Source organism: Leptosomus discolor, chromosome 2, assembly GCF_034619465.1.
Source record: "Leptosomus discolor isolate bLepDis1 chromosome 2, bLepDis1.hap2, whole genome shotgun sequence".
NCBI lineage: Eukaryota > Metazoa > Chordata > Aves > Leptosomiformes > Leptosomidae > Leptosomus > Leptosomus discolor.
In genome coordinates, this window is record NC_141392.1 from 119,587,080 (window position 1) to 119,601,562 (window position 14,483).

At 50.6% G+C, this 14,483-nt stretch overlaps 2 protein-coding genes across 2 annotated transcripts in view; one reads left to right on the forward strand and one right to left on the reverse strand.

The window, feature by feature from the left end:
- Positions 1-4,138, forward strand: part of FKBP1B (FKBP prolyl isomerase 1B) — a 47,681-nt gene extending 43,543 nt beyond the window's left edge. Inside the window, exons 3-4 of the mRNA XM_086461623.1 lie at positions 1,335-1,447; positions 4,010-4,138. Of these exons, the coding sequence (XP_086317749.1) occupies positions 1,335-1,447; positions 4,010-4,138 (242 nt within the window). The remainder of the gene's footprint in view (positions 1-1,334; positions 1,448-4,009) is intronic.
- A 5,657-nt stretch (positions 4,139-9,795) lies between these two features.
- Positions 9,796-14,042, reverse strand: SF3B6 (splicing factor 3b subunit 6). The gene is made up of 4 exons (XM_086461624.1): positions 13,936-14,042; positions 13,508-13,626; positions 10,613-10,751; positions 9,796-10,123 (listed from the first exon to the last, which is right to left on the reverse strand). Exons 1-4 carry the CDS (start codon positions 13,963-13,965, stop codon positions 10,034-10,036), a joined length of 378 nt encoding a protein of 125 aa, XP_086317750.1. The 5' UTR covers positions 13,966-14,042; the 3' UTR covers positions 9,796-10,033.
- Positions 14,043-14,483: the final 441 nt, after the last annotated feature.

Here is a 14,483-nt window from a genome sequence, read left to right on the forward strand (position 1 = left end):
TCCTGTCATTGGCCATCACCGAGAAGAGCCCGGCTCCATCCTCCTGACACTCGCCCTTTATGTATTTATAAACATTAATGAGGTCACCCCTCAGTCTCCTCCAAGCTAAAGAGACCCAGCTCCCTCAGCCTTTCATCAGAAGGGAGATGTTCCACCCCCCTAATCATCTTTGTGGCTCTGTGCTGGGCTCTTTCCAGCAGTTCCCTGTCCTTCTGGAACTGAGGGGCCCAGAACTGGACACAATATTCCAGATGGAGTCTCACCAGGGCAGAGCAGAGGGGGAGGAGAACCTCTCTCGCCCTGCTGACCACAGCCCTTCTAATCCACCCCAGGATGCCATTGGCTGAATGAAAACAGAAAGAATGAGGGTAGTGGAGTATTCATATAAATGCCCTTGCTGTTTTCATTTTTTTTGAATGCAAAATCTTTTCTGTTCTCCTGTGTGAGGAGGAGGCAGACACAGTTGCAATGGTGTGTACAGGTTTCACACCCGTGCTGTGGAATGGCCACATTAGTGTAACGCATGTTCTTCCAGTACTCCTGAGAAAATCAAGTGGGGAAGGTAAACAGGCCAAGGTACCAAGTATTCCTTCTAGGTATTCTGGTGTAAATTTGCAGGAGCAAGTCAAAGGAGCTGCTGTATACTGGCAGACGTTTAATTGGCAGCAAATTTGGCTCAAGAGTTCCCAAAGCTGAATCTACATTCCCACTGCCTGAAGTGGGTGGGAAGCTCCTGTTGACTGCAGTGAGCTTTGGGCCACACGTAGCAGCAGCCCTGGATGTGCTCCGCCAGGACCGTTCCCTTTAGCTAGTGCTGCTGTTAAAATACTTAAAAGAAAGTATTTAACAAGAAGTAAACCTAGTCCAATTTATGTTAGATTGGATTTCTTTGTCTGTAGGCTTGTTTTAGGGAGCTTTTTTGTTTAGGAGCAGGCCTGGATCAGGCACCGGCGTTGGGATTCTCTCTTCTGCTGCTGCCCACTTGTTCCTTGCCTGCTTTTGTCTGCCTAGCTGGGAAGCTCCACTGTGCGAGCAACAGATCTTCTCTGTGTCTGTGTAACAGTTGGTACGATATGAGTTATAACCTACTGCATCAAGAATAATAAGAAGAATGTATTTCCATTTTAGGGCCTAAATTACTAGAAGGCAAAAGTAACAACGTGCTACCACTGTGTTTGACTCTCCTGCCTTATTCGTTTTGGATGAGGCTTCAAAGTGAAAATGCAAATGAGCAGCTGATGTGACCAAGACATTAATTTTTCACTCCTTCCCTCCCCACCAGCGCTTAAATTTAGATGTAGCTCAGATTGAAACTGTATGTCTTGTTTTGGCAGGAATGCTACAGAACGGAAAGAAGTTTGATTCCTCCAGAGACAGAAACAAGCCTTTCAGGTTCAAGATTGGCAGGCAAGAAGTCATTAAAGGGTTTGAAGAAGGCGTGACACAGGTACAAAGAAATTATTCTGGCTGACCTTCAAACCGGCCGAAGGGTGTGTGAGCACGGCACTGGCCGGTGCGATGGTGACAAGGCCAAGTGGAAATCAGAGTGTGGGATAGGGAGTGGTTTTCTGAAAGTGTGGTCCAGTCGAGCACAGTCTAGTTCTTCTCTGGCCCTCCAGGGACATCCCCTGCACATGGTACGCGTTTGGGAAGGGAGGGGTGAAGTCCTGTGCCCCCCACTGGTACCAATGTGCCACACAAGCCCCATCCCTTTCCCATGGGCAGCTCCCCAAATAGACAACAGCGGCTTCTAAAATGTTCCAGGTGGCAGCGTTTTATGGAGCAACCTCTATTCAGCTACTCCATAAAAGTCCAAGCTGCTGCTTGTGATGACATCCGTGACCGAGCTACAGATTTTGACCCTTACTGAATAAGGTGCCAAACGGCGCTGTTAAATTTTTATGACTTCAGGCTCCCAGCTACAAAACTTAACATTCGCTGACCAGCCCTACGCTGGGAAAAAGGAGACCGCCCGCCGTTCAGTACGGTTTGAGCGCCAACACGGTAAAACCCTGAAAGAGCCACACAACGCGATTCACTGCCGGCTCCTGCTTTTTGCCTGCAGCGTGGGGAGGGCCCACGCCGTGAGGAGCGCGGTCAGGCTGCTCAGGTGCGAGAGCGAATGAGATCAGGGTGCGGATTCCTCGTGACTCCCTGTTTCGGGGTCCGAGAGCTCAGCGTAGGAGGAAACTGCTCAAATATTATTATAGGAACAACTATAACAGGAACGACTTCCTATGCTTCTGTAGAGAGAAGGGAAGAATGCAAAGCGAGAAACAATCCACTGAGGAATCACGCGACCATGCTTTTCCAGAGAGGGATGGAAGAGAACATTTTCCAGCCCTATGGAGAAAGCAACGCAGGCATTCCCTTCTCTCCAGCCAGAGGAGTCCATTTGAGGAATCCTACACTGTCTGAAAAATGCCCACCTTCCTCTCAAGAATTTGAGTTGGACTCTTTATGATTTGCTTTGCAATGAGGCCCAAGAGGAGCTCAGGACCCCAGCGTGCTGTAGAAACCAGTAGCCAGTGCAGGTAAACCAGTGGCAACAAGCGCTGGGGGAATGAGTTCATCCTTCCTTGCCCGTTCTGGCTCCCTGACTCGTGTCCCCTAATTAGTAAAAGTGGCTGAGAGCCATTCCGGTCATCAGTGTGGCAACGCTGCCCTCCTGCTCCTCCTAGTGGAGCGCTGTCTGAAGGCGGGCTTGTGGCTGTCTCCTTCCAGCCCGGGGTTTTGAGGGGTTTGGGGAGTGCGAGTGACACAAGGCACTGGGAAAAGGGCAGTTCACTATGTCTAGCGGGCAGATTTTTTTTTTTCAAACCGTGGTTTAATGACTGTCAGATATCAGTAGCGGCTGCATTTCTCTGCCCAACTTCTGACAGTTCGAGGTTGCCCCATGCCTAAAACCCGCTGTCCGGCTTGCAGGGACCCTCAGAGCCGCAGACAGCCTGCCCCACGCAAACCCCTGCCCTTGTACCCTCAGCCCCATGGTACGAATACTTCCTGAAGGTGGGAAAGCTCATGTTCACATTGTTCTTCTACCTAAAGTGGTCAAAGCTCTAGCTTTTGCATATTTTATAGGACTTGAAAAAAAAATCCATTCGAAATACCACGTAATCTGCAGTCTTGGGAGAGAGGTCGGAGTTAAAATCACTGCTTCAAATCAGGGATTGGTTCTTGGCCAATGAATAGTCAACCACCAGCATATGGTGCATTAAGAGCAGTTTGGGAGTGGTCCACCCCAAAATATTCCGTTGGAAGAGCAGGGATTTGACTCTTGATACCCCAGATCTCGATGAGCTCTGTGACCTCCAGAGCTAGCCTGGAGTGAGAGAAAGCGGCATTTTGGGCCATCCCAGGGTCACGGGCTCTCTTCTGGAATAAGCAGCACCTGAGGCAAGACGTCCGCCCTCAGGCTTGGGCTGAGTTCAGGGAAGTAAGTACCTCTTTAACGGAGGATTGCACCCGTGTTTGCTTTGCACCTGCCCAGCAGCAGAAGGTTGGGTGCCTGCCACGTTAATATTTGAGCTCGGGTTTTGAAGTTGCCCCTGGTGGTGGCTGAAGAAGGGAAAGTGCTGCTGAACGCTTTTCAGAAGCTGATCCCAACTGCATTTCGGCACTGATCTCTCATGAATGCAAAGCTCAGGTCCTGTCCATTACTGAGAGCCTTTTCCTAACACCCGCTGATGGTGTTACATGTACCCCGCGTGCTGCAGAAGGAGTTCACACCTACAGCTGGCTCCCGTGTAGGCAGGATGGAGCAAATTACGCATTAAAAAGCCTTTGTGGGACTCCCAGACTGGCTCTGGCAACTTAAATAACGGCTGTGAGAAGCCAGAGGAGTCAGGAGACCCGCGTCCGAGCTGTTTGTGGCCACGTCAGCTTGAAGCTGATGGTCCTAGCTCTCCTTGATTCTGTAGATCTGCCACGCAGTGATTTGTTCTTTGTTTGCCTCCTCATACTGTCGGTTTTGTCTTCTCTTTTCCTTTCTCCAACATCCAAACCCCAGATGAGCTTAGGACAAAGAGCGAAGTTGACCTGCACACCTGAGATGGCCTATGGAGCCACAGGCCACCCTGGGGTCATCCCCCCCAACGCTACTCTCCTCTTTGACGTGGAGCTCCTCAGGTTAGAGTGACCCTCCTCAAGGGAGCTGGCTGGAGACATCTGTTAATAACCATCCGTTCTTTCTCGCCTCGCCAGCAGCGGGAGGAATCTTCACTGGAATCCCAATCTTCCCCGCTCAAGCTGTCCTGTCAATAGCGCCTGCCGCTCGGTTTCTTACGCCTTCCTTCTCTTTTTTAACTTTGTGGTGTCTGTATTTGCCTTTTATTAGAAGCTTTGCTTTGGGAAAAATGTCTACCGTTGTAACATTTTCGAGTTGTACATTTTATTTAATTTGCATGTAAGAAGAATTCACAGTGATGATTGAAAATATATATAAATATAAATATATATATATTCCTTATTGAAAAACCACTGCCTTACTGTACACTTAAACCAAGAAGAAAAGAAAAAAAAAACCACAAAAGGTGCTCAAAATAAACAAAAACTAATGTACGCCTTGTACATGAACGGGCATTAGCCAAACAGAGTTACCTGCGCTGCCACTTTTCTCAACTTGTACGTTCTGCTTGCTGCTGTTTTAAAATATGCTGTCTCATTTAAGAGTTAAAAGTATATATATAAAACAATAAAACCTTGATACTTCACAGTTTCTATTTCCTGTGGTTTTGCTCTGGCCACTGGACTTCTTTTTGGTGTGTAAGAAGTTCTTCAAACAATCATCAGCCCCTATTTTGTTAATTGTTTCTCTTCTTATGTGAAATACTTTCTCTTCTTATGTGAAATACATATCATTCCACGCACTGCTTCTGTTATAGATGGCGCGGTGGAAGATCCCTGTGGGACCAGAGGTATCGGGAACGTGCAAGTAAGGGCTGCTGGGACAGAGAGGTTTCCCAACCCTCCATCTCCCCTGCCCGGCTAGTGGCCCTTCAACTCTGCCCAAAATTGGGTGCTGAAGAGAAGGAAAGTGAGGCTTCTCAACGGCCTGCAGTGCTGGTCCAGTTCTATGCCTTTACAACAGTAAAACTAGTGCAACGTTGTCTACTGGAGCTGAGAAAGGGCTAGAGAAGCGCAGAATTGTGCGCATCCACCTTACAAAACAAACTGAACTGCGGGGTGACGTGGCCACCGAACACACCGGGGGGTTTTAAGGCTGCATCTGGTGATGCTGTCCCCGTAGCCTGCAGACTTCCTTTGGGACCTGGGCTGCTGGCACTCGAGACTGAGCAGTGTTTATTTCATTTGATGGTTATATGGATTCACGATGCTGCGTCCTCCCCTGGAGACAGAAAACTGTCACTTACCTGGTTATAAGGGCAGGACCTGATCAGTGAAGCTGCCCTCTTTTGCTTTGCCTAAGCTTCATTTCTCCCCTCTGCTGTAAAAAAAAAAAAAAGAACATCATTGGGTCACGAGGTTATTTTTATTTAACTTGACTGTAAACTATTGGCATCGTTTTCAGCTAATGGATTTTCTGATGGCAGGATTTCAGGCAGGTGGTGAGCTGTTTCCTCGCGTGGGTCTGTGTAAGAGGAGCACCCCGAGCGCGGGCAGACCGACCGCAGAGCTACGTAGGTATCGCCGGGCGACGCCTCCTGGAGATGAGAGCGAAAAGGAGCACAGGAGAGCGAGACTGGCGGCCCGGCCCGCGCCTACAGCTCACGCTCTTCTTTCTCTAGACGGTCATTTCACCCACGAAGCTGCATTTGAGTTTGTTAATTAATAAGCCCATAAACCCCATCTCTTGCCAACTGCTGTTCACCGAGGGCTGGTGGAGTAAACATTCTTCTTGCTCCCCTCTGTAAAGGAACAAAAGGCCTTTCAGGACCCTTTTTTTGGTGGAAATCTGGGGTCACTGCAGCAGCGAGGTTACGCATCCACCTTTCACTAATAGTTCTGTTATGTAGGACAGGCTGATTTCCTGTTAATAAATCGGGATTTAGACCTGCTGGTGCGATGCCCACTGGCTCTCCCAAACTCTTTTTAAAGGTCCCAGTCTCCTTTGCCGCTGCCCCGGCCCCTGTGGCTGCCCGTGATGTCAGCTCAGGGTGGCAGATCGCAGGCTGTGTGGCAGCAGTTCCAGATGTGAGCTCCTATGGGTTTCCCAGTTAAACGTAACGTCGCCCTGTCGCGCCTCTCAAACCCAGGACGGTGCCCTAAAGCTGCTCCTACCGATGGCCCAGGTTAAGTTGCTCATTAAAAACAAAAAAAAAAAAAAAAAAAAAGAAAAAACCCCAATATAAGGGACCAGTTTGGGACCTTTCTTGAATCCTGGAAAGCAAAGAGCAACACGCAGGATTGGCTCAGCATTCCTGGAGCGGCCGCCCGTCCCCTCCGTCCCCTGGCAAAGCTTCTGCTGCGCCCAGAGCCGCCGGCAGGGCACGGCTCTGCCCTTTGCTGCCGCTCGGTCCTCAGCAGGGCAAACCGGGCTCCTGCTGGGCTTGCAGAGCTGGTCCTGGTCAGCCTTCTCGTCGCTCCCTGCAGAGCTGCGGCGCCTTCCCTTTCGCCCTCAGCGCAGCCCGGAGTCTGTGAAACCTTTATTACAGCTGGTTGGTGACGCTCCCTCCCTTGTCGCCCTTTCTCTGCAGAGACCTTTCTTGGAAGCAGAGTATTACATTTTTCATGCCAGTTGCATTTAAAAAAAAAAAAAAAAAAAATCTGAAAGGAAACCTAATTGTGCTTTGTGGTACTTAGGGAAATTAAGTCTTCAAGGAAATGTAATCTTCAGCTCTTTATTTGACTGCAAATGCGTTAATTTATTTAATTGTATCATCGATCAACACAGTACGTGTAATTATTACCACTACATAATGGATTGGAAAAAATTTACTGTCATTGCCTGTGTAATCAGATACGCTCTTGTTACTAATTTCTAAACAGCGTCGATGGAAAAAAATGACCTTCCAGGCTTCGTTTCATGCCCTACTTCCTGGAAAACGAAATGGGAAGCGAGCACACACAAAGACCAGCGCAGATGCAGAGTACGAGGCTGGTAACATCTGCCTTATTTGCTGCCCCTCTGCCATTTATATCACTGAACTCATTTCCCTGCCCTTTGATATTACATTTCAAACAAAATCTTGAGCAGACCTCATCAAAACAATCCTCCGGGCATTCCATTTCCATTCCCTCTGTCTTGCAGGTACAAATTATTATTTCATTTTACATGGGCAGGGACACTGAAAGCCCTGAACAGGCACTAGAAGAGAAAGTATGAAATGGAATATTTAATGAAAGGCGGCAGCTGAGCTCTCAGAGAAATCAAAAGCTGCTGATCTTGAGGATCCATTGAAGGAATTTTTATTAATCTTATTACCCTAAAGAATTGGGGTTTATGTATGTTTTTCAAACAGCACCAAATCCTCATCAAAACAGGCACCGCAGCGCAAGCACCGTGCTCTCTGCTATTGACAGAAGCAGCCCCGTGTTTGCACAGGAGTTTAAGCAGAGCTGGCAGCACGCGGCACCATTAGCAGCGCTCGAGTACTTCATTATCAGCGTTGTTTATGAAAAGCATAAACCCAGCGTGGCAACAAGCACTTTCCAGGCCCTGCTAGAGCAGGAGGCCTTCTAAACGCCCAGCATGGCCCCAGTTACCCCAGTGTTCGTGTATCCATGGCACACATGTGTATGGGGGGGCAGCTGGTAGCCTTTAAAAAGCAATGGCTGTTCTCACAGAAGCCCCCCCACCAGGATTTCATTCACTGAAACATTTTTAAAGTGAGCCTGGTTTTGCCCGAGAAACTCAGGTTTGTATTAATGAGCTGAAAACTCAGCTGGCACCGGAGTGACTGCTCACCTGGGGCAGGACAGCGGATCTCGGCTGCTCCCACCTCATGTGGGTGCTGCGCCTGGCAGGAGAAGCAGCACGGGGCTGGGCAAGGGCCCTGCCACCGCAGCGGGGCTGCACCTCTCTGTAGCTCAGACTTGGCCCCAGCGGGCTCCGAGTCCCCCCCGCGCCCGCTCCCGACCCCAGGGACGGCTCCCCGCAGCCCGTGAGGCTGCTGGCTGCAAAAAGCAGCTTCAACGTTGAGGGGAGGACACGGGCATGGAGGAGCAAGGACAGGGCTTGCTCCTGCACACGCTGAGCGCAGCTCTCGCTCCCGTGCCAAATGCCTGTCTGCAGCAGAAGGGAGACCTGTCCCGGGGGGATGCTCCCTGGTCAGGACAGGATGGGAGTTCGAGCACCCACTCAAAGCCAAAAAAATCACACCCAAGCCCCATCAGCTGCCTCCTCCCTGCTGCTCCAGGCCGAAACAGCCAGCCCGGAGCCTCACCGCCACCCTTCGTGCTCCTCCCGGCTGAGGAACGACAGGCACCAGCGCCTGCCCACCCGAGGGACCTCCTCCGTGGGAGCTGGGCATCGGCACCCCTGGTCACCGCGCTGAGCTCACAGCAACAGTCCCGGACGCCCTAATTCTGACCTGTGCCGCAAACGTTCACGTGACAAAGGACTCCCTTTCTAAGGGGAAAGGCTCTGGGCAGAAGCAGCACAGCATAAAGCAAGCCCTGATGAAAGAAAAGCAAAACTACGTAGACGTATTTATTTTTTTACTAAACGGCCAGAAGAACAGCAAGGTTCAGATTTGATGAAAATCTAAGGGTAAGAAAATGGAAACGTTCCTTTATGACAGTATAATGCAGTGAAAAAAAATTTAACTTCAAAATTACAGTTCCTCAGGCAAAGTATGTTTGCATCTGCCCACGTTCTGCACTGGCTGGATGTTGTCTGGTCAGGGAGCTAAACACCACGTTCGAGCAAACAGATCCTCCCGAGGGAGGATGCTGCCAGCATTCACCCAACTGCCAGCTGGTTCAGGACAGAGGCAGAGGTTGTTCTTTGCCACCTCCAAAATACACTGGTTCTGCATGCTCTGCATTCACGCTATTCATAGGACAGGAGTGCTGGATTAGAGCCAAAAATATTTAAAACTGGTTTTCCTCCAGCAGATGCTACATCTCACAATGTAGGTACATGGCACGTACCACACTTCAAACACTCCGAGTCGAACACCATCACAGTGCAGGTGCCTAAAATGGCCACCACCAGCTACTGTCTCATTTTGGCCGGGTGTTCTGTGCAAACCCGGCACACGGAATAGAGATCTCGGGTACCATGAAGTCAGCCCGGCAGCAACGCGCTGGTGGAGCAACATTACATTACTGCCGCTCACCAGATTGGCCTCAATCGCCGGGAACGAGGTGTTTTGGCTGAAGTCCCCTGAGCGGCTGGATTTCTTCACAAGGCCGCTCATTTTCTACGGTTTGCAAAAGAAACCTCGTTATAAACGTAGATCTGGGCTGGCTTTGCTTCTCGTGAGAAGGAGCCCAACGATCACGTAATGGCGTTCGGCACCTTCCAACATCCCCGTCGGGAGGAAGGCGCGGTACTTTGTGTGCAACACGCCGGTGTGAGGAAGCATCAAACCAAACTCTTATCTTTTTTAAAAAAAGCACGAAAACCCCTGTGGCAGGGAGAGGAGCTGCAACACTCCCTTTTCAGAAAGCAGCAAGTGAAATGTACCTCCGTGTCGGCAGCTCAGACAGGCCCTTCGGCGCTCGGAGCAACCGGCTGCCGCGCCTGAGGCCTGCCCTGGAGACCGGGCAGAACTTCAGGAGGTGAGAAACGCTCGGCCTGCTCGGTCCCGTCCCGGAAGACCCTGCTAGGAACAGGACTGTGGTTATGCAGCATTTACCAGGTCACCCTGACCACACGGAGAAGCCACGTCCATTTAGGGGGATTTAATCTTAAAGGAGGTCTTCTGATGTTTCACAATTCTCACGTGAAGGTCTAAAGATTCAAATTACAGCTTATTAAATTTAAAAAAAAAAAAACAAACAAACAAACAAAGAAAAAGTTATACTTCATTGAGAATTCCTATGTTCAGTTCAAGAACTCGACAGCAGGGCTTGAAAATAGTTGAACGCAATGGCAGAGCTTGAGAAGTTTTCCAAAAAGATCACTTTATTTTGGTGGGTCTGTATTAATTCCGTATTTTTCCTTGAGAAGCTTAAGCTGTTCCTCTTTCTTCTTTGTGTCCATCTTTTGGAATGCCTGCAATTAGGGAAATAAAAGAGAAGAAAAAAAAAAAAATTAAATCTCATCTTCTGACACGTTATTTCCCTGAAACCACAAGTAACATCACTGCGAACTGCACCAACGTCCCACACAAACATGTCGCTTAATCCTCGACCTGGGGGAATGCTGCAGCCCCCCGGGCACTGTCAGTACCAGGCAGAACATCAAGTACTAGGGGCGTTTTACCTGGAAACAGGATCTCCCCTCCTGTTGCAACTGGGCAGTTTTAGGGGCCTGCTTCCTCTCCTCCCCAGTACACTCACCAGAAGCAAGTTTTTCACATCCTTGGTCCAAAGGTACTTTTTTTGCACACAAATCACCAAGTAAAGATGAAATCCTGACTATCCAATCCGTTCCCTCTGCTAGTTTGCATTTACTGCTTAGTAATATCCAAGCAACTGTCTTTTCAAACTGACTTTCCCTTTGTGCTACACGGGCAGCTCAGAAACCCCGAGGCGTGCGTACCCTGTTCGCGTTGTAGTACAGAACGACGAGGTATCTGTTGCACACGTTGAAGCCCGACAAGTGATCACAAGCGTTTTTGGCATCAAAGATGTCTTCATAGACCACGTAGGCCGTTCCTCTCGTTTCAGGAGTGTTTCCACTGCAGAGCAAGATCCATTTTAATGTTAAACAAAATAAACAGCAAACAGTTCTGTGAGTCTCTAGCAATGACCGAGATTAGATTAACCAAACTAGCACTGGGGTTTGGTTTTAGGTTTTTTTGGACATTAGAATACATCCCTGCTTTCCACACCAGCCTTCACACCAGTTCAGAGTTGGAGATGACAGGAAGACGTGGCAGAGGCACGTGCTGCATTACGCTCTGAAGGCAGCTTGCCTCTCCGCAACGCCTGTCAGAAGCTCTTGCTGTCAGGGGTTGTCATATTTCTGGAAATACTTTTAAGTTTTCATTACAGCAATTAGCTTGTTTTATTGAATATCACAAGACCAGACTGTCACTTAATGGCTGTCTGGATCAGACGTCTCCCCGGGATGGTATACCGCTCTTGGCACATCACAAGGTCAACGTAAGGGAGTTGAAACAGCCCCGTTGGTGCAAGGCCACCTCAGAGGCACAGCCACCACCTTCGGGGCATCGATTCAATTTGCTCTGCCTGAGGGACAGGGGACACATCTGGGCACATAACGGTAACTCGCCCGGAGAGACCCCAGAGCTCACAGACGCAAAAGATCTCAGCTAAAAGACAGTTACAGCAACATCACGATCAGAGCTCCTCTCCCTGAGGTGATGGCTTCTAGGGAGAGAACTCCCGAGGACAGACAACATCCCGCATACCCACACCGGGAAGCACACAAAAATGACGGGGAGAACAGCATAAAAACTGCACAAAAGCACAAAAGGAAGGGAGTTCCACAGTACGCCTTGTCTCAGGACGATGCTGACATTTCTGTGGAAAACCACGTGAAGCCGCCATTCCGAACGACTGGCCAGAGGCTGCCGCCAGTCCCGGCTGGATGCCCACACCAGCACTGCGCCCTGCTGGAAAGCTCCCCGGTACATCCGGATGCTTTACGTCCCGCGGTTCGACCGACACGTTTCCTGAAACCTGAAGTACTAGATCTCCTTTGCGCTTATTCGTGACGAATGTCACTTCTGTTGCGCTCCCCTGTGTGAGGAGGATCTCGCCAGCCACGTGTCCCACCGCAGCAGCAGCAGCGCGGCCCCGTCCCTGTTTGTCTCCTGAAGGCAGCTCTACACGCAAAACTCACTCTACTCCAGCCACTGAACTGCCCTGGGAGAGGGCAGCTTTAGACTGGATACAAGGAAGAAGTTCTTCACCCTGGGGGTGGTGAGACCCTGGCACAGGTTGCCCAGAGCAGCTGTGGCTGCCCCCTCCCTGGCAGTGTTCAAGGCCAGGCTGGATGGGGCTTGGAGCAACCTGGTCTGGTGGGAGGTGTCCCTGCCCATGGCAGGGGGTTGGAACTAGATGGTCTTTGAGGTCCATTTTAACCCAAACCATTCTGTGATTCTGTGATTTTTAATCACTACAGCTCTGGAATGAGCACTTCTGTGGGGGGCAGTAGAGTTCAGTCCAGTAACTGTTTCCGTATTTACATCTTGCACAGTTGAAACAATTAAATACGTTGTGGATCATCTGCCCATGCCAGTCTCGGAGCATCGAGAGTGATGTAAGGGACAAGGACACACTCTGCTGTAATCCCAGCAGCAACCTAGTCGAGAACTCAGCAATGCTGCACATTATCTTGCCAACATCCAGATAAAAGCACTACAAACGCCGCCGCCACCTCCCCGCCCCGGTATCAAGCAGACGCTACATTTCCTTTCCATTTGTACATCTACTGAAATGTGACTTACAGTGTTCTAAACATTAGACACCAAGTTTTGCTTCCTTCCCCTCCCCTTCCTAAATATTTTTCAGAACGGGAAAAAAAAAATCCTTTTGTGTTAATACTCCAGCCAGCCTTACTACAGTTCTCCAAAGCTCTTCCTGAATTCCAGCTTCAGCCAACTCTTTCTGCTAGAAACTCGGCGGAACACAATACCAAACAGATGAAACTGTGGTTTGACCCACAGCATTCAGACAGTTCTCAGGATAACAAGGAACACCGGCATCGGGTCTTCAACATTGGAAGTAAAGAGAAGAACCTCAGACTTGCTGCAGACAGGTCTTTTCATGCATTTTAACACAAAATTACAGTCAGACCACCATTATCCACAGACTCCACGGCTCAGCAACAAGCTGTGCCTGCACAGGGAGTTGTTTCTGGTACGTGCTTCTAGTCAACAGGTCCGGCAGCACTAGTAACATCTCCACCTTCCTCCCTAGTCAGGTATCTCATACTCACTAAATACATAATCTGGTTGTATTCAACTTCTGCCTTTCTTACTTTTACCCTTAGTTAAGGCAAAGCTGTATTTAACCTTTACTTCAGTCTCTCATATTTTTACCAACTTACCTAAGTTCACACCAAATTTAGCCTTTTTCCCCTACCTATCAGCAATATTATTTTCTAACAAATTCACACCAAGATAAATATCATCACATCCACTTTTGGCACACACACACACACACGGGTACTGGTGGCAGAGCGCTGGAACAGGCTGCCCAGGGAGGCTGTGGAGTCTCCTTCCCTGGAGATATTCAAAACCCACCTGGACATGTTCCTGTGTGACCTGCTCTAAGGGAACCTGCTTTATCAGGGGGGTTGGACTAGATGATCTCCAGAGGTCCCTTCCAACCCCTGCCATTCTGTGATTCTGTAAAGTGCCTTTAACTTTTTCAGCTGTGAAACCCAGCTGCTGCCTACCGCAGTAAGCAAATACTAAAAGCACATAAAATCCTCAACTTTTCAAATAAAAACTAAGATACTTACACTCTGATTTGTCGAATAGGCCCATATTTCCCAAAAATATCATACATTTCCTCTGCTGTGATTTTGTACGGCAGATTCCTAATGTACAGGATCCGATTGACTTCTGGAGGCAGCCGAATCTGATGCAGAAACAACATACGGTGTGTTAGACTAGAGCGCTCACCTCAAACCTTAAACGCTAAACCCGGGGGCTAACATCACCGAGAGAGCCCACCTGCTTCACTGGTCCTTTTTAACCCTCCACAGCTACAAACCTGCCGTGTCGCAGTCAGACAAAACCCCTGCCTGGAGGAGGACGGGCTCCCTTGGCCGGGGCCGAGCAAGGAGCCCAGGCCGGGCGGGAAGGCCTGCCCTCAGCCCCGGGCCGAGGGACCCTCTGCACCGCCCCGGAGGGCTAAGGCGGGCCGGGGGCAGAGGAGAGCACTCACGTTGGCTCGCTTGGCCGCTTGCATCGCCATGGCGCCGGTGGGAAGGAGGGGGCTGCCGCCTGGGAGAGAAACACCGCCGGGGGAACGGGCGTCTTCCGCCTCGGGCCGCTCGCCTCAGCGGGAGACCCGGATGCTATCCCGGCCTGCACCGCGCCGGAAGCGCTGATACACCGCGCCGGAAGCGCCACCCGCCGCTCTCCGTGCCCCTCCGCGAACAGGCCGCGGGGGGGGGGGAGTAGTGTCACGTGACCTGCGTGCTGCCCCGCCCGCCTCAGCCCGGTCCGCGGGTGGTGTCCTCGGCCGTGGCCCCGCCCCCAGCCCCGCCCACTCGCCTCTGTCCCCGGTTGTGGCCCCGCTCCCGGCCCCCTCCCGCCCGCCTCTGTCCCCGGTTGTGGCCCCGCCCACAGCCCCGCCCACTCGCCTCTGTCCCCGGTTGTGGCCCCGCTCCCGGCCCCTCCCGCCCACCTCTGCCCCCGGTTGTGGCCCCGCCCCTATCCCCGCCCACTCGCCTCAGCCCGCGGCCGTGGCCCCGCCCCCGGCGCCGCCGC

Coding starts and splice junctions, on each gene's coding strand:
- SF3B6 (XM_086461624.1), bottom strand. CDS start 13,965: ATGGCGATGCAAGCGGCCAAGCGAGCCAAC. Junction 13,627..13,935: donor AAGCGGCCAAGCGAGCCAAC/GTGAGTGCTCTC, acceptor TTTCTGCATCAG/ATTCGGCTGCCTCCAGAAGT. Junction 10,752..13,507: donor CCTATTCGACAAATCAGAGT/GTAAGTATCTTA, acceptor CTTGCTCTGCAG/TGGAAACACTCCTGAAACGA.